This window comes from Odontesthes bonariensis, chromosome 14 (genome assembly GCF_027942865.1).
Source record: "Odontesthes bonariensis isolate fOdoBon6 chromosome 14, fOdoBon6.hap1, whole genome shotgun sequence".
NCBI lineage: Eukaryota > Metazoa > Chordata > Actinopteri > Atheriniformes > Atherinopsidae > Odontesthes > Odontesthes bonariensis.
Genome location: NC_134519.1, coordinates 27,753,579 through 27,779,856, shown reverse-complemented (window position 1 = coordinate 27,779,856; position 26,278 = coordinate 27,753,579). Strand labels below are relative to the sequence as shown.

The following is a 26,278-nucleotide window of genomic DNA, read 5'->3' as shown; positions in this document are numbered from 1 at the left end:
GAAGAAATGATTTAGTGATGTGCTATTTCTCTCCACACATCTCCCGCACAGTAATAAAGCTGTGGAGCCAGAGATGCCCCTGAAGATTTGCTTCTATTTCTGTGAAACTGAATGGACCTGCGGAGAAAAGGCAGCAATCAGCTTCCAGCAGGGAATTTACATTTTCAGTATGAGTCGCTCTTTTCTTTAATGCAGCAAGCAAAAGGGCTGTCAACAATGGGCGAAGCTAGCATGCAAATGACAAAAGAAAATATGGGTACACATTTTAAACAGGTGTGTGCTCACTGTTTACCAAGAGAGCACACAGTCTGCAGGGCAATTCACAAAGACAAGCAGGGAAAAGGGGAAGCTGGCCAAATCTGTGACGCTTGACTTTATGACTCATGAGGGTATAGGGGAGGTCACCGCTGATCAGCGCAAGTGAAACGCAATCAGAGAAAAATTAGCTGCAGCAGAAGTGGGTGTACCTAGGTGACCTGGACCTCTCCAGGGGGGCCGCGAGGTACATATGAGAGGCCATGGGACGATTAACAGAAACAGACAACATACACCAGGAGCTAAGAATTTTAATTTCCTGTATGGATCATGACGGAGGGCTTTCAACCAGTCAAGATCTCATTTATTAGAAGTTTTGTCTGATATTAGTATGTAGGTCACATGACTCTGTGCAGGAGTTATCATTTATTGAGCTCTATCAGAAATCATCAGAAACGGCGGTGCTGCAGGACCTGCTTACCAGGTGCTTTGCAAATATATATCAATTGTAACGTCTACTGTCTTTTTCAAAATAACAACACAAGATAATGAAATTAGTACTTTTGTCTTAATATGCTGGTGAAGAAAAACAGTCAAACAGTGATTGTGTGTGTGTGTGTGTGTGTGTGCGTGTATTCCTCAAAATAAATTACAAGATTCCGGGAAGAAAGTTTTATTATGTTGAACAATTTAGCTGCACAATCGTACCTGACATAACAGGTTGGGGGAAAAGAAAAACCATAATTCTCCTTTACAAAACAAGTTTTATTACTATTTTGTGTCTTTTTGCATGGTGTATGAAACAATGCAAAAGGTCACATACTAATACCCCCCTTGCAACCTTTATGAGATTGGACACTGTTACAGTCTCCATAAATGCAAAATGATCTACGATTCATCCTGGTCATGACTGCATCATTCAGTTTGGCAGCATTAGCCAGTCAGTGTCACACCACAACAACAAGCAGCAGTAAGTGCTGAGGATCAAGATTTGTCTTTTCAGAGGACCAAACCTGAGGCAGGAACTAAACAAAAGTGGTTTTATGGAAATCATTTTTAAAAATTCCCTATATATTCCTTATATATGTATGGCCTTGAGTTGTCCAAACAAACTTCATGGAATCTTTGCCTCTTTTTGTTCCGTATGAAGCCTTTTCAGATGCCTTAAAAAGTAAAAATGTACAGTATTCTACAAAAGGAACTTTTAAAAGTTCACATGACTTATTATTGTTCACATTATCTTTTGCTATTTTTGTGATATAAGTGAATAGAGTCACTTTATGTGTTACAATGTCAATACTGGCATTTAAAAGATATTGTTTCAGGTGGTAAAGAGAGGAGCACTGTCACAGTCCAGTTTATTGATACTTTAAACAGGAATAATGTGGGTGAGCATAAACTGCATTTCAGTGAAGTAAACACAGTAGACAGACGCCACACTACTGCCATCTACTGGATAAAACGCGCAGATATGCTGTTTAAATCCTATTGGTTAAGCCACAATGACGCAACTTGGAAAACAAGGAAATGGAACTAATGGAGTTTTTGTTTCGATTGATAGGACTGACCCAGGTATATACCTCAACTTTACGGTATAGTTTGTTTTACCTTTAATTTCTTTAAAAAAAATTATAATACAGTATGATAAGACATTTCTAAACACATGTACTTCTAACCTTTTAGCGACGTGTGAGTAGTTTAGGTACCGAATGTACCTTAAGTCACATTCAAATTGTGAATGGTTTCCCTTTACAGATACAGATATGAGTGACTCTCCTCTAAACCCAGTGGTGTTGATTGGCATTGGTTCCAGCTTTGCCTTCTCTGGTCTGTTTTATCATCTATACCAGGAAAAAAAGAAGGAGTTACAAAAGCTGAAGGCAAGTTCAGCATCGATATAAACCTTGACAGCTCAAATTTCATGATGATTTAAACTGTTTCTCTCCGTTTCAGGAAATACCCATTTTCAAACCAGATCAGCATTTGGTTAAAGTACTGAATGCATCCACCCACAAGCGACTCCAGTATGTTGGAGTTGAAGGTAGAAAAAATGTTTAGAGTTTGAATTATGTCGGTCATAATGATAATTGGCAGACTTACAGTTTCCTTCGCGCCTGTTTTAAGGTCATGTTCAGGCTGAAGGGGAGCCTCTGACCAGCCCGTTTGTCCCTCGATGCTCTGGTGTAATTCAGAAGATTGTGGTGGAGGAGTACTGGAAATCCTGGAACTCTGTTACCGGGACATGGTACGTCAGACTCACAAAAACACCAACAAAAAAACTTTTGTTCACAAATCTACAGGTCTAATACAGTTCTTTTTTTCAGGAACTCTCAGACGGTCAACAGGAAAGAGACCAACAACTCTGTTCCCTTCAATCTGGTCAGCCCTGGATCCTACATCTCTGATGTTTTTGTGAAGGTGCAGAACCCTCTGGATGCCTCGGGGTGCTACCTGGAGAGGGTTCATTTAAAAGTGAAACGTCCTGAGGAGGGTTTGGTGGACATAATGGTGCAAGGTCTGAGTGGTCAGAAACCTGTGGCGATGAAGGAGAGCGAGGAGCTGCTGCGCGTGGGGACGACTATGACCGGCTTCGGGGAGGTGGTGCTAGAGAGAGGCCAGGTGATAAGGCTGCAGGCCCCGCAGGACGGCCGCAAGTACGTCCTGGTGCCCACCGATCACAGCAGCTTCATGGACACACACGAGGCTTCAGCCAGCATGTGGAAGGCGCTGACTGCTGTAACTGGGATAACAGGGACTTCTCTTCTAGCTAATGTCTTATATAACTTTTTCAGGAAACAGGATGATAGGTCAAAGTAACCTTGAAGAGGGGGATTTTGCAAGCTGAAAAGCTGCTAAACCTGCTGCATTCCTTTTTTTTTTGCCATCCTATTTCCACCTCAGGAGTTGATTGCACAACCATATCGCTAACGCAATTCATCTGCATCTCATAATTAGTCTCACTGGAGTTACGCGGGACCAAGAGAAATGCAACCAGAATACATCAAAACTGGAAACAAAAACAAAACTGTAATTCATATGATTTTTTTTCTAATCATTTTCTTTTCCTGAAATGTCTTTTTTAAACATCTGAAGCGCTGTAAAAGTGTGTGTATGTGTGTGTGTGGAAATGAGAGACGTGTAAAGAGCTTTGTAGAACCCAGACATCGTTAACAAGAACAAGACGGACCAAATGTTGACCATTTACCATTTGCCTGTCCATTATGGACCACCTGAAAGACCCAAAGCTGGGGCGGTTGGTGGCGTAGTGGGTCAAGCACCCGCCCCATGTACAGAGGCTATAGTCCTCGCTGCAGCTGGCCCTGGTTCGAGTCCCACACCGAGCGGCCCCTTGCTGCGTGTCTCCCCTCTCTCTCTGCCCCTTGCATTTCTGTCTCTCTCCAACTGTCCTATCATTAAAGGCATAAAAAGCCCCCCCCCAAAAAAAAAAAGAAAGACCCGAAGCTGCTTCCGTCAGTTTATTTAGTTAAAGCCCATTAATGAGAACGTGGATGTGACAGTCAGCTAAGAGACGACTCGATGTGAAAATGTCACGATGGTGCAAAAAGCTGACGTGTTGTGGCTCCCTGTGTTGTCACAAAAGTATGCATCACTTGTAAATCAGAACACAAATATTTTATTCCTGCTTTAAGAAGGGAACAGGTTGTTGTGGTTACCTCTACCTCTACGATGATTGTTTTTACTGTACTGCATTTAGTGTGTGCACAATCAATATTTAGCATATGCAAAAAAAAAAAAAAAATGTAAACAATTATTTTCAAAAGTGGTGATTTTATTCCTGTAACATTGGACTAAATAAAGCAACAGTCGTGTTATGGAAAACAGCGAGCAACGTGCAGACACTTCAATCCAAGCAGGCTGAGGGCTGTTCTTTATTTTAAATAGACGTTCGCAGCACACAAGCCCTGACATGACCCGGCACTGTGTCATTAAAATGGATGTCTGCTTCAACTGTACGGATCCCGATGGTTAATGGAGGCAGAGAGCTGCTGTGGAGGAAAAAACAACCCAAATCCATTCTGTCACACGGGTTTGAAATGTTTACAGAGTTGTTCAACAGGAAGTGCGCCTCGTTATTCTCCATCCTATTCTGAAGACTCCTCGGCCTCCTCCAACCACTGGATGAACTTCTCAAGCTGTTGCAGGAAACAACAAAAAACAAGGAAACGAGGACATTAGAGATTCTGCAGTTCAAACCAGTTGAACTGCACTGACTACGAGTGGAAAAACATTAATTATTGTGTTACAGCGGACTGTGCTTGGCAGTGGATGGGATAGATTAGGTTGAAGGCAAATAACCTGTCCTCAAAGTGAATTTGTAGGAAGCTGAAACAAGTGGCCAAGCAAAAGAATTCAAGCAGGGGGCCAAATTGTGATGGCTCGACTGCCGAGCCATGGCATCTCCACAAATGCAGCTCCTGTAAAATATCTTTTTGGCAGAAGCTGGCAGATGTCTGCACCTGCCAAAATTGGTCCAAAAAAAGAAAACTGGTCATGTGCGGCTAAGGCTCAGTCATGGACATGGGGAGTTAAGCACGGCTAGTGTTGTTCAATCTAATAAAAGAGCGACTGTAACTCATATTGCTGAAAGTTCATTTTGGTTGCGACAGAAGGGCGGGTTACAGTTTGAGCGTCACAGTTTGTTGGGTATGGGGCTGCAGAGCAGTTAGGGTGACTAAAAGTGCCTAAAAGCAACAGAAGCAATGGAACAGGAGCAATGTAAGAAGGAGGTCTGGTTTGATGAATAAAATTCTCTTTTACAGCATGTGGAAAGCAAGGTCCCTGTTCTTCTCCTACCGGGGAATAAGGTCCCTGGATTCACTTTGGGAAGAAAGCTGAAAGAGTTCCTTCAGCAGCATGATGCGATCAAACACTGCAAAACTGCTTCAAAAATGGTCTGAGGAACACCACAAGTTGGAGGCGTTGACTCGGTTTCTAGTTTATCCAGATCTCAGTCCATCTGAGCATCTATGGGATGTGTCCAATACGTTATGACCTCAAATTGCAACTTAAAAAACTTAAAAAAAAATTGGCCTCAAGATAGCTTTTGCTGCCAATTGTTGCCATATAAATACAATTTGATTAATTTGGTTTTAAAAATTGATGGTGAGTAATTTTGGGGCTCTTGCAGAGGATCCTTAAATTCTGCACAACGTTTATAACATCAATCAGCAAAAACACTGAGAACTGACCAAATATTGAGCAGGAGATCCATTTTTTTTGGAAAAAAATAAAAATAAATCCTTGACCTATATATTCTGCCAGACCTTTGAAAATATGCTGAGGTATCTGGCATCAAACTGTCAGAAGTGATAAATAAATAAGTGTTTTGCCTGAAACTTTAGGTGTATTTAATCAGACCGACAATATCTATAACAATCCGGCTACTGAGGGACCACACATGAGTTCCCTCGCTCCCAAACTGCAGGTTTACTTGAGGTTCCCAGAGTTTCTAAAAGTAGAATGGGAGGTAGAGCCTTCAGTCATCAGGCCCCTCTCTTGTGGAATTAGCTGCCAGTAAATGTCCGGAAAGCAGACACCCTTTCCACTTTTAAGACCAGGCTTAAAACTTTCCTTTTTTATAAAGCTTATAGTTAGGGATGGCTCAGGTGATCCTGAAACATCCCATAGTTAAGCTGCTATAGGCCTAGACTGCTGGGGGGCCTCATCTGTCACACCTTTCCTCACTTTACTCTCTTTTTCCCCCGTTTAATTTCTCTAATGATATTATGTACAAGTGACATTATTGTGGTCATTAACTCGTGTTTCCCTGCTCCAACAGGTATCCTTTGAATGGTGTTACGGTGTTTCACCCCCCCCCAACTTTTCGGTCTTCTCAAACCCCAGCTGGTCGAGGCGGATGGCCACCTTTCCTGGTTCTGGTTCTGCCAGAGGTTTCTTCCTGTTGAAAGGGAGTCGTTTCTCTCCACAGTCGCCTCAGGCCCGCTCAGGACGGGAGATTGGACTGAAGACAAGTTTCAGTGCAATCTGTTGGTTTCCTTAGCTAGGAAATTGTTTTTTTAATTGGCTCTATATAAATGGATTGGATGATTTTGAAAATAATTATGATTACAATGAATTGAATTCCAATTGGCTTGATTTAGAATTTATTATTTAAGTGCCTTGAGATGACATTTGTTGTATTTGGCGCTATATAAATAAAACTGAGTTCTCATTTGCGCAAACTCCCAGAACTGCTTACAATTCAACTCCATTAAATAAAAACTTTATTTGTCCTCGAGGGGCAATTAAATGGAATTACATAAATTACGCAATTAAATTAAGTCTTTCAAAAGGTGCCGAAAACTAGTGTGTAATGAGCAACATTTTTTTTTAAAGTCAATGTTTTAGCACTTTATCCAATAGCGTCCCGAGTGTCTGTGCTCACACACCACTTACCCCTCGGTTTTTGCGGAGCTGTCGGCTTTGGTCTGTGGTGGCTCCCTGAGAGAACCAGCGCATAATCGTCTCCTCCTCCAGGATCTCCAGCTGGTACATATTCATCAGGACCTCGGTAACAAACACAGCTACATTACAACTCAGGGGCAGCTTTTATAACCCATTGTTGTGCGTTTCAGCAGATCCTTACTTGGACCATCGCAGCCCAGTGGCTCTCCTGCTCCAGGAAATGTTCCTCAAAGGCAGACAGGCAGTCCAGGTGGTCTTGTGCTCTCTTCACGTAGTTCTTAAACACTGGTGCCCATTTCTTCAACAACTAAGAGCAGAGCAAAGGGAAAAAGGAGATAACTAAAGTGTTCCATCATGTCTAAATCAGCAGGAATGAGCTGTAGAGAATCGGCTGTATTATTCACCGGCAGGAGCAGAGCAACATATTGTGAAGTGGTGAGCTGTGGGCCCTGCTGCTGGAAAGGGTACTCCAGCACCACTCTGGTTAAAATCTGCATGACCTCCTTCAGGGTGATGTTGTAGGCGTACCTGGAGAAAGGACGAGGTGTCAAACGAGCCAGCGAATGCAAAAAGGAGCAGCACAGCTTTGGGCGAGATCAGAGAGTCGACTTACTTCAGAGAATTGATCTCAAGAACAAGGTTGTCACAGCCGATGTTCTCCTCCAAACCTCTCTGCAGAGTCCCGAGCACCTCCATCTGGAAGACTGCACAACAGCAATCAAGCAATGCATTGCTTGGTCACTTAAGTCTTATTAGAAATTGACAAATCACGTGCTGAAACCTTTAAAAATCCAATAAAATTCAACTAGAACAACTGATTTAGTTGTCCGTGTTTTGTGTCTTTTGCCAGCAGGGGGCAGTCAAACAAGTCCAGAGTTCTCTAACCTTTGACATCATCCATCTCAGGGGAGGGAATCATCGGATCATCGGGATCGTCGGGCTCACTGTCCTCACTGTCGCTTTCAGGGTCCGGGTTCAACACCAAACCTGGTCAAAAAGAAGAAGAAAAAAAATTATTTTAAAGCACTGAGCCTGTCAGAGTGGGATCAAGCTGTTCTCCTACCCCAGAGACACTGCGAGAGCTCCTCGTCCTCTGTGTCGTCCAGAACGCTGGCCTTCCACATGTAGCCTTTTCCTTCTGCTCCAACTTCTGCTGGGTCGAAAACTGAAAGAATAAAAAAAAAAAAAAAACAGCGGGTCACTCCCGGAAACACACTAGCACGTTTGGAAAACTTATTAATCAATCAGATCAAAAGTCACTCCGCACCTTTCTGTTTGGTTTTGTCTTTACTTTGACCGACCTCAGCATCGTCACTGAGGAATTCGTCGTCGTCGTCTTCCTCCTCCTCCTCCGGGTGGTGCATGGACACCACCGTTCCTTCTGGTAAGGAGATGCTCGGCCCTATCGCCACCTGGAAAACATGTTCACAAAAAATAAACAAGGCAGGGAATTTTACCATTTTTCAAAATGATCGCTGGTGGTAAATCAGCAGCTGAAACCCAGGAAGCCAAACAGAGAGGTCATTTTCACACAGTATCTTTGTCATTAAGACTTTTCGTGAACGATTTTAAGCTAAACCAACAGGCTGATTTTTTATTGTATTTTTTTTTAATTGTTGTCATTTTTAGTGGAAAAGTCATCAGCTGACCTCAGTAGTCAAGAAATGGTCATCAAAAAGTTTTGCCATGACCATTTTATATTCACGCAGCTGACCATTTTTAAAAGAAAACTGCAAAAATGTGAACATCAGCACATCCAAGGCTGTATTTCACAATACTAATCAAACTCTAATGGGCTCTGCCCTCTCTTCAACCCTCCGGACCAAGTTTAATGTAATACGGCTCAGTAGTTTTTTGCCTAATCTTCCAAAGAGATGAATGGAAAAACAGCAGCGACATCTTTTATTCCATTATTCTTCCACTTCGGCTCTTGCCTCAGGGGAGGATTAATTCAGAATCTGAAGAGCACATCCTTCGACACACACTGCATTAATGCGTTTTTCCAAAAACCAAAAAGCAGAGTTATTGTGTCAAATTACTGGAAATTAGCAGCTCCACCGCAGTCAAAACGACTACATTTTCATAAAATTAGCATCACATCATCCGGACAGGCCTGGTGGGATATCAGTGCTGATGTTTAGATTTAGAGACAACAACATGAAGTGCGACTGGAAACACCAACGTACAAAGTTATTCTGCAACAATGCTGGCAAAGGTAGCACATTTTTATAAGCAGAAACGTATGTGTTGCTTACATTATATGCCAGGACACACTGTTTATTAAGAGTCACGCCGTCTTTAACCTCGGCCTTGTCACAGACCACAGACTGGCTAATCACCACATTACTGGCGATGTTAACGTTATTCCAGATGTAGGTGTGGTCCAGGATCACATTGTCACCTGTTGTGAAAAAAAAAAAAATATGAAATGTTAAAGAAATTTCTGCAAACTGCTAATCTATTATCTTCCAGATGGGATGACGGCAGGCCAGTGAGCTCACCTATGATGCAGTTGTTACCAATGACGCTGTTAGAGATTCTACAGTTGGCACCGATGCTGGTGTCGCAGCCGATGAGAACGTTCTCCTCCATCTGGCTGCCGTGGCCCAGGCTGACTCCAGAGCTCCGATAGACGTTGTGGCGAGAGTATGTGCAGATACGTCCCTCCTGGTCCGTGAAGTTGGACTCGGGGGTGAGGGGGTAAACCCATCGTCGCACAAAGTCGGACGACACGGAATCATACATGAGCAGGTTGGATACGCGGACACCGTAGCCGTCCTTGGTGACATGAATGTGTATCTGGTTGCCTAGGATCTAAACAGAAACAATGACTTATAGCACTTCACTAAATAGCATGTGTAGCATAACATGGTGCAACATCCAATGCGAATAACTACGGCTGAGTAATACCTCTTCGTTAACCAAAAGCCCTCGGACAAAGTCGTCCCGAGTTTGATAGTCAAAATTGTCAGTGAAGAGTTCAGCAACCTGAAATGAAATGGACAAATAAAAATAAAAAAAAACACTTGTTACTGCAGCCACAAATAATGAGTTTCATTTACTCTCGGCCTGTACTAAAGCTGACCTGTGGCGAGCAGATGCTGATGTGGCAGTCCAGGAGGTCATGTCTAATTTCAAACTCATCACTTCCACTGTGGAAAATGTTCTGCAAAACACCAACAGGGGCAGCCGTCATCTGTCAGTCAAACCCTAAATACTCACTAACTACCAGTGAAACCGCTGCTCACCATGGGAAATTGTAGCTTCTTCAGCCCTTGTGTATTCTGGTAGTGTAAAATCTGCTGGCTTTTTCCGTCCACAGCTACAATGACGTCTTCTTCCTCACAACGGGACCTGTGACCTGGCGAGGACTCCTTAAAGATCATGGTCATCACCGAGATGTTCTTCTCCATCTTTCGCCGATACCTGAGGCGCACAAAGCATTGCCCGAGCGACCCGTTACATCCCAACAAACTCGCCTAACTGCACAAAAAGGGCTCCCAGCTTTATACGAGGACATGGGAGGATCTCATACCTGTGCTCGTGAAGTGCCTGGCTGACGTCAATGTTAGACACAACATCTCCATAAACCAACACAAAGTCAGATCGCACCAGGGACTTGGCATCAACATCCCTGAGCACGTCTCCAAGGGAGCGGTACAGCTCCGAGGTGATGATGTGGACTGTGTTTGGAGAGGTGGGTCGACACCACTTTGACTTCCTGTCACACACAACGTCAGGTTAACCTCCATCACTCAAAACAATTTGCACAGCAGTAACTCCACACACACTGCTAATAAAACTCACAACAAGTGTGCCTTGATTTTACTGGCCATCCAGCAGCAGAAGACAAACGTTTCTTGCACCCCAGTGGAGGTCAGGAACTCCAAGGTGTAGTCGATCATGGCAGCATTTCCTAGCGGCAGCAAAGCCTGGCATCAACAACAGTTGACAGATGACGTTAGCAGAGTAGGTAAGGTGTTTCAGCAGTTTCATGTCTCTCCTAAAAAAAATACTGTCTTTATCATCATTGTACTAAACAAACAAAATAACAAGGATATAAGGTGTCTTTTGTATATATGAGTTAACGGGTTCCCATCAGTGTCAGTGCAGTTCTGTCACTGTTTCCAGCATGGGCATCACTTAGCTACCATTAGCATTCCGGTTAGCTTAGCTCGCTGCCTACCCGTGGCTGGTCCTTGGTCACCGGGAAAAACCTCCGGTTGAAGCTGTCAGCGACTAAAACAGCCTGCAGCGGCTGCTCTTCTTCCTCCTGCTCCCCTGCGCCTTTCCTACCTGAAAGGCCGGAGCTTGAGCGACCCTGTTTCCCCACTTTACCAGCCATGTTTAACTCGCAGCAAGACCCAACTCTGTCATCAGAAACAAACTACGGTGGCGACCATGGGACAATCTTGTGCTTGTGTCTGTAAAGAAAATGGTCTCACCCGAATCCAAAGGGCATCAACGGAAGTTCTCACAATGATTTTAATCGCTTTGTTTTTGCATACGGTTCTTACTTTACTTTTTACTTTCTTAGCTGACTGATACATACATTAAATCTTCATATCATATTCTGTGACTGCTCCGCAGAGAACAGTGGTGGGAAAACCAGGTATTACAAAAATGAGGTTCTTATATAAAATTAAATTTGTTAAAAGAGTTTTACTTGTAAACTCTCCTCAGGTCACAAAAAAAAAAAAAAATCTAATAATTCCAAGAAATAATCAGAAATTTGCTTTGAAGTTTTTTTTAAACTTTATTTCCAAACAAAGAAGAGTCAGTAAACATTGCAAAGTGTCAACCATTTCAGCCAGACAATACACCTATAGTGTCACACATTGGAGGCATAGTTATTTTGATCATATGATCATATTTGAGATACAAGACCAGTTGTTCTTCAAAAAATATCAGTAACATAAAACATTACTGGATGGGGGTTTCCCTCATTTGACTTTGTAGATTCTATTTGGACAAAATAAATGCATATACATTTTTTTCTTTTTTGTTACTTTTTTTGTTGCCATTGTCCATGGTAAGTAAATACTTTTTTTTAATTATTTGATGGGAATTATTGCAATTGTGGCCCTGTCTACATAAAAAAAACACAATCAAAGTGAATATCGGTTGTGAACAACAGTTTTATCTTCATTATGATGAGCTTTATCAAAATTGTTCAACATACTGTAAGTTCTACTATAGGATGGAAAAGTTGATAGTGATGGAGAGTTTTTTTTTTTTTTTTTTTTTTTTTTTAAACACTTTCCAGGAAAGAAAAGAAAGTCAAAGAACATATGAAGCAACTCGTTTAACTTTAACAGAGACAACATAAAAAACATCTGGCTCCTGCGACCTAAAAAGTTTAGGCAAGAACCTTCATTCACTGCTCTGAAAAAGCTCTACAGCTGTTCAAGATGTCCTCAGCCACCTCACACGGGACACAACCAGAAAACTACACATGGTGTTTGGTAATCTTCTTAGCATGCTCCAGCACGGAGTTGTATTGCAGGGTTTTGGTCATCCAGGATTCTGGGATACCTTCAAGCCCAATCTAGACGGAAAATGAATAAATAAATAAGTCGGAGACAAAGTGCATTTTAGTGAAAATAACGTACAATTATGAAACGGACCTGAGCTCCAAGACAAGCTCCGATGAAGGATCCTCTACTGCAGGTGCACCCCCCACAGCTCATGGTGTCTCTGACGGCCGGCTCATACTGCTTAGCTGTCAGCACTCCATGCAGAGCTGCCTGGAATGCACCTGGCAAACCTGAAACAGCACCAACAGCATGAGAACCGATTTGTCTGCTACTGTAATTCACAGCTGTCCAAGTTATCTGTAGTACTCTGTTATCAATCTTTACATTTCAAGGCTGTGTTTTAGTGGTGACAGTTTCAAGATAGAGGGAGCTGAGTGACAATACCTCATGTGTTTGGAAACACAGTGGGAATTAGCTCCTGAGGAGTCTTGGATAAAGACTCCTTCACCTGATGAATGTGCCCTGTAGAAAATAGAATGAACACAGTGGGTCAATATGCAGAGGAGAGGTCATTATCAAAATAATATATAAATGCCTAAATCTTTATTTTCGCAATGTGAAATGTAATATTGGACAATATCTAAGTAAGTTCGTGTTATTAACAATATGGTATGAAACTTACAAAATAAGGAAGGGTAAAGCCTTTAATCCCATGACTCAGTCCCATGACTTCACCAGGAGGGGAAGCAACAATATGCCATTAAAGAGACTACACATACCAATGACTGCCTTGTCCAGATCCTGAGGCTGCTTTCTGTTTGGGTCACTGAGCTGATTTAGCACCACCTCCAAAGCCTTGGGGTCTGGGCCGTTCAGGATGAAATGCTCCAGAAACCTGGGGTAATAAAGTCAAAGTGTCATGAAACTGCATTTTGGGGGTCCTCTGCAAATTGCTGTTGTACTTTGCAACAAAAAACATCATTTTCAAATCTCAACAGCAAAACATTTAGTAGAAATAATAAGCTAAAGTAAAATGAGTGCACCTGAAAGATATACTGACCTTGCAGCTGCTAGAGTTTCTGCAACACATTCATCGTTGTTTTGGGTGACGCGGATGGCCTGTTCAACCTTCTCCAGCATGTCAGGCTGCCCTGCGTAAAAAGCCACTACAGGAGCCATCTTGGCTATTCCATCAATCTGACAGTCAGTCTCACAGCCTACAGCAAAGACACCACATTGATTAGAGTTTGTTTTTTGTGTGTCATAATGTCAAGCTGTAAATAAATATTAGAACTTTACCCGTCTCTTCCTTCCCCGCATCGACATTCTTTAGGAAGCTCTTCACACTTGCATGTCTCCATGGCCCCTCAATAGGCAGCTGAGGTCTTGGTCCTGGCACAGACCAAAGTATAACAACCATCAGCATCCTCTTAATAAATCAGTCGAAGTGTCATAAAAATCATCTTCATCCACATCAACTGAGGAGCTCTCTTACCCCCCCTGGCTCTGTAAGGATCATTGATGGGCGTATCGTACTCTGATCCTGGTCCAAAGAATTTCAGTGTGCGCTGCTTCAGGTCTTCAACGTTTAGACCTGGTGAACAATGTGAAACGGCAAAGTCACATGATCATAATGTCTACTTGATATCTAAAGGAATTTTAGATACGCTTCTTAAGCTTTACATCTTCATCATTTTTTCTGGCCAGAGACCAGCCTAAATCTGACTTGTAACAAAATTAAAACACTCAAGATGTCAAAGTTCAACCAAACGACGAGGCAGTCTGTTGAGTCCATACGATAAAGACAGGGACTCACCTCCGCATTCAGAGAGGGACTCCAGGAGGACATACGCCTGGTCTCCGTAGCAGCTCTGCTGGCCCGTCTGTCTCCTGTAGAATGGGTTAGCCGACTCGGAGCGGAACTCGGGGTTTGGATTCTCAGCCAAAATCCCCTTCAGCTTCTGGAGGTCGTACACCCAGTGGAGGGGCTGCGCTACAGAGGTCATTTCAGGTGATCACAAACTGAGGTGACTCAAAACTTAACGGTCAGCTGGAATCAGCAATATAGGTGACAGGAATTCAAAACACCAGGACAACCCATAAGAGCAGTAAACTCAAATGCTACCAGGAAACACCTGAGCTGAAAGACACACACTGTTGCTGCAAAAAAGAAAAAAGAAGCCCCTCTGATAATTCAATTCCTTCAACTTTATGAGTACGATAAAGAAAAAGGAGGTAAAAAAAAGTTTTCTCTTGTCAAATGTTCCAGCTGCATTAGTTACAAGATAAAAGCAAAGTATGACAAACTGTCAGCATCATTACCTGCAGCATCTGCAACAGCTGAGCCTACGATGGCTCCTATTGCTCTGTTGGCAACCGCTGAAGCCATCTGTCAAATAAAAAAGACACATAAAAAGCAGAACAATTAGAAAATGGGTTAAATACTGACATTTTTATGTCTTGGAAAGGAAAATGACTTTTTTTCTTCTCTCGGTTATGGAACAATGCGAACTGAGTATCTACGTGTTTGGGACAACTGGTCAAACTAAAGACACCTCTAAAGAATTCGGCCTTAATATTATTGAAAGATGACAGACTAATTCACTAACTTACTCAATCATGGTAGCACGTGACGAAAGGTTACTGACGGTCACGTTATGCCTCTTTAATATTTTACAATATTGTTCGCGCGCAGGTAAAAGATAAAGAGCTCCGACTGACTTCATTTTATGTGCGTTCTGCCGCCTTGGTGTTTTTAATCCAAACACCTCGGTAGCAGCTCGGTGTAAGCTATCTGTCCGCAGTAACCACAGACAGTAAAGTTGTTTGGATGCAGCATTGTTTGTGTCTCTGCTAGTTTTAGCCACAACAACGACCCTGTTCACCAGGCTGCGCCGTTTCATTTTTTGATATTGCAAAGTGCAAGTTTACGTTAGCTAGCAAGCAACCTAGCATAAGTATATGCTGACATTGAAATGTCTGACCTTATCCCCGGTTAATATGGCGCAGGACTTACTTCAGCTCTTGAAGATGAACAATTGCGACTTTATTGTTGCATGACACAGCTGAAATGTTTCTGTAACATGTTATGAAAGTGTTAGCGCTTTAGCACCGCCCATACTGATGATAACCCCGCCCCCCTCAGGGAACCCTTTTTTTTACTCTGTAAAATAGTGAAAATTAAGATGTTTTGCATAATTTAGGGATAGTCTAGCATCTCTTTGTAGATTATTTAGTTATCATTTTGGTTATATTGTGCATGCTTTTTAACAGTTAGGTTTTAGTTGCCTTTTGAGTCATTCATTCATTTGGGTCATTTTTTTAATGCTTTGTCATGGATGAGTAAGCATCTCTTTATGCTGATATTCCATCTCTTGATGCTTATTTTGTCTTCCATTTATCATTATTTGCATCGTTTTTGTGGTTGTGGTTTTTGTGTGTGACACATTGTGGTCAAACTGCATCTCTTTGTCACCAGTTTGTGGATGTCATCAGTAAAGCACTGTAACACTTTTCTATTTTTAGTTTATGTACTCTCTTAAGTGGTTACTTTACACCTGTTCAGGATGTCCCCAGGCTCGTTGGGCCCCTGGACCGGTGTCTCATACAATTTACAATACTTTTGTCATTACAGATTGACACTAAAGCAGATAATGTATTCAAAGTATCAAATTTGCAGTGTCAAAGTAGGTCAAGTTTTATCCATTTGTCAAGAACATCAGTCAAATCATCAGATTGAAGTGTCCTTCTGGTCAGCGAGCTCCACCTCCTGGTCAGAAGAAGTAACTGCAGAAGGTTCATTTGGCATCAGGGTCCTTCTAATGCAGCATGTCTTACATGTTTCTCTGTTCTAACACACCTGATATAAATCAGTAGGTCAGCTTTTCATCAAGCTCTGCAGAAGCTCTATAATATAATGATCTTTTTACGTGTGCTGGAGCTCGGGTTGCCAACCGTCCCTTGAAAAACGGAATCGTCCCATATTTAGAAGGGATGGTTGGCAACCCCAGCTGGAGCATTGAGACGTGTAAAAAACATGCAGGTTGGCAGTGGGTGAAGAAAGTATTGTGTGTAGAGGGTGTCCACCCATATAAAAAAAATCTTACACCTCTGTCCACAGGAATGTTATGATTATCAAAATAAATTGCTCACCAGTGTTTAGAGTATATTTTTTATTCATTTCAACTTTTGAGAGGAACAAAAAGTTTTTATTGTGCTAACCCACATTCATCCACACATTAGACACATTGGCTGCCAATGTGGATGGAACACTGTTGACAGTTCCATTGTTCAGCAGATTTGGAGATAAATCAACAATGAAGGACGAAAGGCAAAATAAATGCTGCTGCACTTTGGCCAGATTCACGATGCTATCGCTGGTTCATTAAGATTCAAGATTCAAGATTCAAGAGGGTTTATTGTCATTCCAGCCATATACACAGTATACAGTGCAATGAAATAACGTTTCTCGAGAAGTTTTTCAGTGCAACAAACAGCAACAATAAAGAACAGCTGGGACAACAGAGGTGATCAGATCAGTCTCTGAGCGTTGAGGAGTCGTATGGCCTGGGGGAAGAAGCTGTTTTGTAGTCTGGTGGTGACAGACCGTATGCTGCGGTACCTTCTGCCAGATGGGAGGGGTGAGAAAAGTCTATGTGAGGGGTGGGTGGGGTCTTTAAGAATCCTGGACCTGACATTAATGATCAGCTTATGGCCAGAAAAGGGTCATGTTTGAGCGTGTGGAAAACAGCAGAAAAATAATTTTGGTTGTCATTTGCTACATTCAGAAGCAAGCAGTAGTGAGCTAAGCTGTGTTGTCTGGCTATACAGTTCAGCCACATGTACTTGAGTTGAAGACACCCCCCACCGCCCCCGCACCTTTTTTAGGCCTATTTGTGATATAAGAACTGAAAATAGTTATGCAAGCAGTCACCGCGTGAGGTGTAAATGAGAAACTTGAACCTCTTCCCTGTTTCATTTAGAGCCTGTCACACTGCATTAGATGTTTACAGTTACACTGAGAAGCACAGTTGGGCTTGATTCTCCGCAGTCACTGACAACGAGATGTAACAGGCCTGCGTCACGACACATACTCACACAGACTCTCACAAAGACTCACGGTGTATTTTTTTCCTCCTTAAACATATATTAAATCCCGCTGCTTTAATACTGTAGGCTCACACGTCTTGTTACAGAAAAAAGGGGTGTGGCACATGCATTACGATACTATGGAGCATATATCTATAATTAACTTACATCTTCTCTTTCAATTTGTAAAGTAATATCAAGTGCTATCTGCTTAAGCATACTTGTGAACATTGCACAGGATGCAATGCGTTATATGTCTGAAAGATTTTTGAAAATAACTGTCGCTTTCCCCCTCCTGTAAAATTATGTTTCACTTTCTTCTTGAGTCAGGGCTAAGTGACACCTATGCATGAAGCCTCAGCAGGTGCACCACCCTCTCCTCTCCTTTCCTCTTTTCTCGCCCCATGTCCTGGAATGACCCAACTCCACATTCTAGCGCTGCAACGATGCCAGCAGCAGCAAATTAGACACCAGCAGCAGCCCCTCCTGATATGTACTTCTCTGTCCTACATCCATTATTTTTAGATGGGATCCAAGCCTCCATCTTCACTTAATAAGGGAAAAGAGTGTCACATACTTGCAGCCACCTCTCAATCCATCATATCATTGCTCTTCTTCATTTGGCGAAAAAAGCACACAGGCTCACACACAAACATGCGCACATGATCCATGCACCTTCTCCCTTCACTTCCATCACTGTATTTAAATGCTCTGTGCCTGGTCAGGGAGAGAAAAGAAAGCCGGTTGGCCCATCATCATCTCACTCCACCCCAGTTTTACTGTCCCACATCATCTACTCAAGCTCGCACACAAACACACCTACATACAAAGCTGTCACCAAAGCAATCGCCTCAACCCTGCCTCATCTATCCCATGCTCAGTTACACCCCACATAGACACATGCTCACATCTATGTCAAACTTAGCCCTGCCCCTCTTGCACCCCGTGCCCCACTGCCAGTTTCCCATGTGTTTTTTTTTTTAATAAGGTGGATCGGGGAGTCGGTCTTGCTCTCTTCTGGGTGACTCGGATTGTAAGGGGTTCTGCGTACTTTCGCCAAGCTATCTTTTTAACCCCACTGTGTTAACTGTACGAAACTAAATCAATCTAAATCGCTTCGGAGAGTAGCCATGAAGTGGACCTGGGTGCTTGTGGCAGTCTTGCTGTCCTTTGGGGAGCTATCAATGGGCAAGGATACCCTGGACTTCCCTGAATATGATGGCAAGGACCGTGTGCATGACCTCCACGCCAAGAACTACAAGTCTGTGATGAAAAAGTACGATGTCATGGTGGTGTACTACCATGACCATCCAGGATCCAACCACGTCGCCCAGAGACAGTTTGAGGCCGAGGAGTTGTCCCTTGAGGTGGGTTGAATTGGGAAGTTTGGGTGGAATTAAGGGGGCAGTATAAGTAGTGCTGAATTTAACACACAGGCACCCTAAACAGGCCTGGGGCTGCTTCCAAGATTGTGGTTGAAGACTCTGAAAGGGTTTGAATTTATAGTAATATTCAGTTTGGTTCTTTGGGCTGCCATCTGAAGTAAGGTATGACAGTGCTGTTGGTTCAGGAGTATTAAAATTAATTCATTAATACATTTGATAGAAAAAAAGAGGGCTGTATTTTTAAAGTAACTTTTTGAATATCTTTGCTGGATTCAAACATGCTTATAAGCAAGGGCCCACTGCCAACAAGCCTTCCTCTGCCCGTGTCAAAGGCTGAGCCCGTGTACAAAGCGTGTGTTTGTGAGGGAGATGATGCACTTTATGACACTTCCATTAGAATGCAAATCACACCTCAGGCCTCCTGTCAGCCTGGATCCTCATCAGTTTCATCACATTAATCGCAGAGAGACATTACATCACCCTTCAGCCCAAAGTTTCGGTGTCAGCTCTCAAAGTGTCAAACAACAGCTTACCAAGGCTGGTTCTTAGATTACACATGACTTTACTGTATATCACATGTCACATTTCCCTGCAATAGTTCGGCTTAGTTTTCAATTAGAAGATATTTTCATGTTTGCAGTCATGCAAATGTATGGCATTTTTTTAAAGCAAAGAACAGAATTGACATTTTTAATGGAACTATGTCAAACACAATATGGGACAGACCAAAAATGCTGACATACCATTAAAAAAAATATTGAATAAAATATATGTGCTGATTATTACTGATTAAAAATTAAACAATTAAAAATGGGCTATGGCTGATTTAGAGATTACAGATTATCCTGTACCAACAGTCTCTCATGGCATTGGGCATGTTTATACTTGCATGATTTTACCTTGAAGACACATGGAAGGCAGTTGGTGCAAAACAGTTTACAAAACTTACATGTAACTTAAAAAATGGATTTGGCCATCTAAATTCTATAGAGGATTAGAGGAATGCTCAAAATCCTTATCTGGTACTACAGATGGCAGCTAAAGTTATGGATCTATCAATATAAATGAGAAGGGAGAAATGGGGGCAAAAATAATTGTAATGGAACATAATTGAGAGGAAAACATTACAAGCCAAAGCAGCAGGATAGTGATGCGAGAGGCTGGTCTTGGCATATCACGTAATCTCAACAGGCTCTGGTGTCTCAGTAAGGGGCAGTGGGGCTCAGACTTGGGGCGGCAGGCCAACGCGGACGCGCTGGCTCCAGTGCTGCCGGCTCAGCTCCCTGTTGTGAGTGACACTTGCAGCACTGTACTTGTCAGCGTATCTCTAAGCATGGAGCATCACTGCTGCCACGCCAAAATAGTCCCTGGGCTGGTGTGGCTCCTGGCACTATATTTATCCTGTTCTGTATTTGTGATGGGTCCAGTTCCCTGAAGGCTAGTGTTTCTCCTTATGAGTGTATCATGATTTACATTTAATAGGATTTATTATTAGTAACAGGCGAGAGTAAAAAGGTGCCACATTATTGAGGTCAAAGCATACTGTGGGGGTTGGTGAAAGGCAATTGACACATGGACTGATGAAAGTGAGGAAGTTCCAAGTAATCATTTCTTCTTTTGGTCATTTGAAACAGATTTGTTTGGTAAACTGGCCTCCCATTGTGTCTTCTGCCTTTGTACTCTGGACCTAGTGGTTGATCAGTGTGCCCATTTAGATTTGAGCATCTCCACCCTCTACACTAAATGCATTTATTCCCTTTTGAATTTCAAAAGCTGCAACACAGTTTGCATGTTCCTTGGCTGGAAAATATGCAGATGAAAGCTATAAAACCTAAACCCAGATACTACGGTTTAACTTGACACGTAGACGAGGCTGTTCAGTTACCCTAAAGAGGGGATTTCATCCGCATTACTACTGATAATAAAAAATAAATGAATAAATGTTATATGTTTGGATGACAAAAAGATGTAAACACCCTATATGCTGTAAATAAGATGATTTAAAAATCAAAACATCAGACTGGCACCTCAAATTTATGGATGAAAAAAGATTTATTGATCTTTGCAATGTAGATGAATTTTTTCCTAGAAAAGCTTTAATTTTGAAGTTTGATATCTATTTAAGTTGTCCAACAGAAAAATTCCCCATCAGGTAACAAATAGGCTTGAAGTATGTTGAAAACCTCAATAAACAATACGCTTTTTCCCCCCCATAGAATTTCATTTTAAGCACAAGGATGTGGTCAGCAACAAATGATTATGCAAAAGTCAACGTAAAACAACAGAGGCGGTTTTCTGTGCTCCGCCCATCTGCAGTTTAACAGTAATGTGGACCATCTGCACAACAAACTGCAGGATAGCCTGGCTAGTGGGACTATTTGCGCCAAGGAAGCAGCTGCTCAAGATCTCTGAGACACAGTGTGCGCGCATGTGTGTGTTTGTGTGCGTGTACGTTTTACCCTTCAAACTCGCCGGGACGTCCCTCAAACCACTTCCTTAAAGCAGTTTGGCTGCTGGTGTGCCACCGCTATTGGTGGAATCAACTGTCAGTCACGAGGTTCAGGTTTCATACAGATTTAGAAAGTGCAAACGCAGCTCTCCAAAAAAGCAGGCTTTTATGGTAATGCAACTTCCGAGTGTGGCAATTTAGTCGAAAAGGGTACATCATCGTGAAACAGGCTTTCAAAAACTGCATAGCATTCACTTACACAGCCATGAAACCATATGATTCTTTTTGCACTGAGCTGACGGCCCAGGGTCATCTCTCTTTTCATGTGACAGTGTTTGTGTTTTGCAGCGCGCAGCCCAGGTCCTGGAAGAGTTTGACGATGAGGATATTGGAATCGGTCTCATTGATGCAATGAAAGACCACATTGTTGCAAAGAAATTAGGTAAATATGGCTTCAGACAGCTCATGCATTGCTAATTGTGCAAAAATAGCCACATTTTTTTCAAATGAGCCACTTTTAACAAATTGAGTTGGCAAAAACCATCCCACATAGACCTTCAGCAGGATATTTTAACTATAGGATTTCTTGTTCGTAAAAAAAAAAAAAAAATGATGCTTGAGATCACAATCTGAATAAGTCTGTCCTTTTTCTCCAGGCCTCGATGAGTCCGACAGCATCTTTATCTTCACGGATGATGAAGTCATAGAGTATGATGGCGAGCTTGAGGCAGACACTCTAGTGGAGTTCATCTTTGATGTTCGTGAGGATATAATCTCCCAGTTAATAGCCTGCCTTATTTTAGAAAAGGAAAAAAATCTAAATACCAATTTGTTTTCCACAAAAATCAATCCCCAGTCTTACCCTGGTTCCCTCCTCTCTCTTTTTTTCTCCCCTCCATTTTCTTCTACAGGTTCTTGAGGACCCCGTAGAAATTATTGACAATAAAAAAGAACTGAAAGGCTTTGAAAACATTGAAGAAGACATCAAATTGGTGGGCTACTTTAAGAGTCACAAGTCAGAACGTAAGGATCTGTGCTGTGCTTGCATGATAACCTGTATAGAGCTACAGCTTGAGATGAACATCAAAGCGCTTGACTTAATACCTAACTTCATGCTTAACTTTATGCTTTTATTCTAAATGAGTACACGATAAACAGCAGCACTGAAGAGAATGACAAGTCTATATTCTTAGATATTTTATACAGACGCTGATCTACTGAAACAACTTGATGGATGCCTGTAAAATTTCAGATTTCGAGGCTTTTGCCGATGCTGCAGAAGAGTTCCATCCTCACATCAAATTCTTTGCCACATTCAATACCAAGGTAAGCAATTTTGCTAAATTGTATTATCTTTCGTATCCACAGTAATATGAAAAGAAAGTACAATTATAAGGTTTTACTTATAATAAAAACCATCTGGTCCTCACTTCTTCTTATGAATAGTCACAATTACAACCTCAGATTAACCTTCATATTCTTTATACTCAGATGATGCATGTCATGCTTTGGCTCTGTGTTATAGGTTGCCAGGGCTCTGGAGCTGAAGCTTAATGAAGTGGACTTCTATGAACCCTTCATGGATGATCCAGTGGTCATCCCTGGAAAACCTTACACCGAGGATGAGCTGGTGGATTTCATTGAAGATAATGACAGGTGAGCCCCATTTCCAGCTTTGTTACAACATTCTCATGAGTTTTTCCCCCTCTGAATGCAATACAATCTAATGGATCTGTGCTTATCAAGACCAACCCTGAGGAAGCTGCAGCCAAACAACATGTATGAGATCTGGGTAAGAACTTTTAAACTCTTGAATATGTGGAACTATTTTTCCACGAGGTAGCTTTAATGAGATCACAGTTTGCAAACTATCTTTAAATTTCCTGAAGTTGTGCTGTAATGTCAATATTAAGGCCTCATAGAGTTCAGTTTGTCTTTATTTATTCCGCAGGAGGACTCTGTTGATGGTGAACACATCATTGCTTTCGCAGAAGAGGATGATATAGGTAAAGGAACTTGAAATCTGATTTAAAATTTTTCTGACTCATGAAAAACATGACTGATGAAATCAGCTAATCTAAAACCATAGCACGAGGTGGATGCATTAAAACATCACATGAACATACTGCATATAGTTCAACTGTGACCTCCTTCTCCCCTCCTCAGATGGTTTCGAGTTCTTGGAGATCCTGAAGGAAGTTGCAGAGGAAAACACTGACAACCCTGACCTCAGCATTGTGTGGATTGACCCTGACGACTTCCCTCTGGTAAGAATATGAGGAAAAGCAAAATGCATAATAGAGACAAGAGACTTAAATGCATCTTAAAACTAAGATTTAAAGACAAAGTTGAGAAACTGCACTGTATAACTTACTGCTGCTAACAGCAGAGCATTCATTATTTCATTTATTTCCCCTGTAGCTCGTGCCACACTGGGAAAACATTTTTGGAATTGACCTGTCCCACCCACAGATTGGTGTGGTTGAGGATGATGATGTGAGTACTTTGAGTAATATTTCAGTGACTGGTTGCACCTTTGTGTGTTTTCTGCAGAATATTGTGATACCTGTAACTATACTTTATATACTCATGGCTATGTTTAAGGCTAGACAAGTTTATTAATGATAATCTGAACCTATAAGAAGTAAATGTCACCTAAATCCACATTGTAAAGGTACATCTGCACTTAAAGGTGGCTTCTTGGGGCCATGTTTAGTGGTACTCTGTGGGGCTCCCCTGCATACTGCAGGGCCCACACGCTTGTGCACGTAATGTACATGACAAAAACAAGTGAAGGCCCTTTGACATTGCTCCACATACTTTTGCCTCCTCAAAGAATCCAGAGCTGAGTTGTTTTTTGTTTTTTCTTGTTGATGCGCAGGCTGACAGCGTGTGGCTGGACATGGATGATGGCGATGACATGCCATCTGAAGATGAGCTGGAGGACTGGATTGAAGATGTACTGTCCGGTATCATTGATCCAGATAATGATGATGATGACGATGACGACGATGACGACGATGACGACGATGACGACGATGACGACGATGATGACGATGATGATGATGACGACGATGATGACGATGATGATGATGATGACGACGACGATGATGACGATGATGACGACGACGATGATGACGACGACGATGATGATGATGACGATGACGATGACGACGATGACGACGATGACGACGACGACGACGATGACGACGATGATGATGATGACGATGACGATGACGATGATGACGATGATGATGATGATGACGATGACGACGACGATGATTATTAAATAATTAAGTCATAATTTACTCTTCAAGTCTGACCAATGCCGCTTTAAGAGTCAACATCATTAACTCAACTCAATTCTCCTCTTTTGTAACTACTTCCTATGCTGAACTCGTCTGTTCATGTTGATGTCTGATCTTTTCATCATCTCGTTGCATCTCACCAGAACGATATTCCATTATTTGTTGGTCCTTCTCCCTGACACATTCACTAACCCTCCGTGTAACATTATACTCTCCAAGATTCCCACATGTGACACGGTCAATAAAAAGGATATTCTTTCAAAACCTTGCCAACTATTGATTTTTATAGAATTAAAGTTTTTATTTTCTTAAGAACTGGAGGAGTCACATTGTTTTATGCAGTATGTCTGAGTCCATCTATGGAGTCTTTTGCTGTTTGACTGTGTTTTATTTCTGTTCAATTATTTTCTTGTTTACCCCAGTATTGAATTGAATATGATCAGACCCACGGGTGCTAGCAGTCTGTTGTGATGGGTCTTGAATATCACCAGCCTACTATGTAAAATCAGTGTGCTGTACTCTGAAAGTGCTGTACATCATATGGGTGTTTTCTACAATGATGAGTTATGACAACATCCAGATTCTATTTTTGTAACAAGAAAATATTAAGTTACTGTAAAGTCTTAAATAAATGACACCTTGGACGGAAACCCAACAACTGTAGAGTTTTTAAAGATGCGAGTGTGTGTGAGTGTGTCAAATATGCATAACAACAAGTCTGTAACATTAATTTATTAATTTAAAGAGTCAATTCCATCATTTTCTTTACTGCTGTGTGCTAACACAACACGGCTACCCAAACTTTACTCACACAACATGTTTGTCTTGTTGACAGCGCTACAGCTTCAGCGCGTACATGATTGGACGACACCGTTATTCAGTCAGAAGAGGCTTAGTTTAATTCACAGCTCCATGCTTTAAAGCAGACTTCAAGGAAGCTGGAAAGAAAAAAGGTGTTCCACTGATTTGGAGAAGTCTCACTTCATCTGGAAAAATAGTTTGATCATAAAGTCCTTCATAAAGCCAGAACTAGTATTGAGATCATTGATAGAAGAGAATGAGGACAATCCCAGATTTGTTTTCAGCACTTGGGTCAGGCTAACTAAGTCCCAGCTCCGTTCAGCCATGTATTTGATGGAATCCTTCCCACTATCGTCACTGATGTATCATCAAGTACAGCAGCTCTAAAAGTATCTTTAGAACCTGATTTGTGTTTAGACTGTCTCCATCCAGTCAATCCCTCCGAGCTAACAGCAACAATAGCTTAATCGAAACCATCAACGTGTACTTTAGACCCAACCTCAACCAGATGTTCAAAGAGGTTTTCCCCTTAATTAGCACTTCCATATTGGATTTGATCAATATGTCTTTGCTGACAGGCTATGTATCACAGAGTTTTAAGGTTGCTGTAACTAAACCTTGACTTGAAAATCGGATCAAGCTTCTTTTGATCCAGGACTGTCTTATCATAGACCTATCTGATAGATTCCAGTTTGTCCAGGGAAATAAAGAATCTTCCTCACACACCTGAGTAGGTTATCGGGTTCCACAGTGCTTGGTTCTGTGCTTGGACCAATTAGTTTCACTTTATACATGCTTCAATTAAGTAATATTATTAGACAACATGATGTAAATTTCCATTGCGATGCTAATGATACTCAGCTGTACTTATCTATGAAACCAGATGAAACCAATCACTTGGTTAGATTACAAGCATGTTTCAAAGACATAAAGACCTGGATGGCTTAAAATTTCTGCCTCTCAATTTAGACTAAACTAAAGTTATTTTCTTTGAACCCGAGCGCTTCAAGAAGAAACTGTCAAGTGATATACTTACTCCAGATGGCATTTCCATGGCTTCAAGTACTACAGTGGGAAAGCTTGGAGTTA

The 26,278-nt window shown here is 41.8% G+C and overlaps 4 protein-coding genes across 6 annotated transcripts; 2 read left to right on the top strand and 2 right to left on the bottom strand.

The window, feature by feature from the left end:
- Positions 1–1,774: 1,774 nt before the first annotated feature.
- On the top strand, positions 1,775–3,716 carry mul3 (mitochondrial E3 ubiquitin protein ligase 3). 2 transcript variants are annotated; one of them, XM_075483846.1, is made up of 5 exons: positions 1,775–1,847; positions 2,011–2,135; positions 2,209–2,296; positions 2,380–2,500; positions 2,580–3,716. In XM_075483846.1, exons 2-5 carry the CDS (start codon positions 2,019–2,021, stop codon positions 3,070–3,072), a joined length of 819 nt encoding a protein of 272 aa, XP_075339961.1. In that variant the 5' UTR covers positions 1,775–1,847; positions 2,011–2,018; the 3' UTR covers positions 3,073–3,716. The 2 variants fall into 2 exon arrangements, with proteins under 2 accessions (XP_075339961.1, XP_075339963.1); XM_075483848.1 differs by having other exon boundaries at positions 1,776–1,827.
- Positions 3,717–3,722: 6 nt separating this feature from the next.
- eif2b5 (eukaryotic translation initiation factor 2B, subunit 5 epsilon) lies at positions 3,723–11,085 on the bottom strand. Its single transcript, XM_075483845.1, has 16 exons — positions 10,868–11,085; positions 10,489–10,613; positions 10,217–10,402; positions 9,930–10,107; positions 9,767–9,847; positions 9,592–9,669; positions 9,183–9,495; positions 8,937–9,082; positions 7,949–8,093; positions 7,745–7,846; positions 7,567–7,668; positions 7,295–7,385; positions 7,086–7,209; positions 6,863–6,988; positions 6,673–6,783; positions 3,723–4,409 (listed from the first exon to the last, which is right to left on the bottom strand). The coding sequence occupies exons 1-16, from the start codon at positions 11,024–11,026 to the stop codon at positions 4,359–4,361; spliced, it is 2,118 nt and encodes a 705-aa protein (XP_075339960.1). The 5' UTR covers positions 11,027–11,085; the 3' UTR covers positions 3,723–4,358.
- Positions 11,086–11,412: 327 nt separating this feature from the next.
- On the bottom strand, positions 11,413–15,257 carry LOC142398381 (crystallin J1A-like). 2 transcript variants are annotated; one of them, XM_075482356.1, is made up of 10 exons: positions 15,175–15,257; positions 14,481–14,547; positions 13,975–14,151; positions 13,654–13,752; positions 13,458–13,550; positions 13,219–13,375; positions 12,938–13,053; positions 12,603–12,680; positions 12,309–12,448; positions 11,413–12,229 (listed from the first exon to the last, which is right to left on the bottom strand). In XM_075482356.1, exons 2-10 carry the CDS (start codon positions 14,545–14,547, stop codon positions 12,131–12,133), a joined length of 1,026 nt encoding a protein of 341 aa, XP_075338471.1. In that variant the 5' UTR covers positions 15,175–15,257; the 3' UTR covers positions 11,413–12,130. The 2 variants fall into 2 exon arrangements, with proteins under 2 accessions (XP_075338471.1, XP_075338472.1); XM_075482357.1 differs by having other exon boundaries at positions 15,143–15,217.
- A 2,879-nt stretch (positions 15,258–18,136) lies between these two features.
- casq1a (calsequestrin 1a) lies at positions 18,137–25,038 on the top strand. Its single transcript, XM_075483844.1, has 11 exons — positions 18,137–18,613; positions 21,429–21,522; positions 21,737–21,837; positions 21,992–22,103; positions 22,333–22,406; positions 22,606–22,736; positions 22,827–22,872; positions 23,032–23,086; positions 23,247–23,347; positions 23,502–23,576; positions 23,962–25,038. The coding sequence occupies exons 1-11, from the start codon at positions 18,377–18,379 to the stop codon at positions 24,367–24,369; spliced, it is 1,434 nt and encodes a 477-aa protein (XP_075339959.1). The 5' UTR covers positions 18,137–18,376; the 3' UTR covers positions 24,370–25,038.
- The last annotated feature ends 1,240 nt before the right edge of the window (positions 25,039–26,278 follow it).

What these genes read in the sequence shown, in the direction of transcription:
- casq1a (XM_075483844.1), top strand. Translation starts at nt 18,377, where the DNA reads ATGAAGTGGACCTGGGTGCTTGTGGCAGTCTTGCTGTCCTTTGGGGAG. An exon ending in TAGTGGAGTTCATCTTTGAT is followed by an intron (nt 21,838 to 21,991) that starts GTTCGTGAGGAT and finishes TTTCTTCTACAG; the next exon opens with GTTCTTGAGGACCCCGTAGA. An exon ending in CGCAGAAGAGGATGATATAG is followed by an intron (nt 23,087 to 23,246) that starts GTAAAGGAACTT and finishes TCCCCTCCTCAG; the next exon opens with ATGGTTTCGAGTTCTTGGAG.
- eif2b5 (XM_075483845.1), bottom strand. Translation starts at nt 11,026, where the DNA reads ATGGCTGGTAAAGTGGGGAAACAGGGTCGCTCAAGCTCCGGCCTTTCA. An exon ending in TCAGCATCTGCTCGCCACAG is followed by an intron (nt 9,670 to 9,766) that starts GTCAGCTTTAGT and finishes ATTTCATTTCAG; the next exon opens with GTTGCTGAACTCTTCACTGA. An exon ending in TGGTAACAACTGCATCATAG is followed by an intron (nt 9,083 to 9,182) that starts GTGAGCTCACTG and finishes TTTTCACAACAG; the next exon opens with GTGACAATGTGATCCTGGAC.
- mul3 (XM_075483846.1), top strand. Translation starts at nt 2,019, where the DNA reads ATGAGTGACTCTCCTCTAAACCCAGTGGTGTTGATTGGCATTGGTTCC. An exon ending in CCAGTATGTTGGAGTTGAAG is followed by an intron (nt 2,297 to 2,379) that starts GTAGAAAAAATG and finishes GCCTGTTTTAAG; the next exon opens with GTCATGTTCAGGCTGAAGGG. An exon ending in AACTCTGTTACCGGGACATG is followed by an intron (nt 2,501 to 2,579) that starts GTACGTCAGACT and finishes TCTTTTTTTCAG; the next exon opens with GAACTCTCAGACGGTCAACA.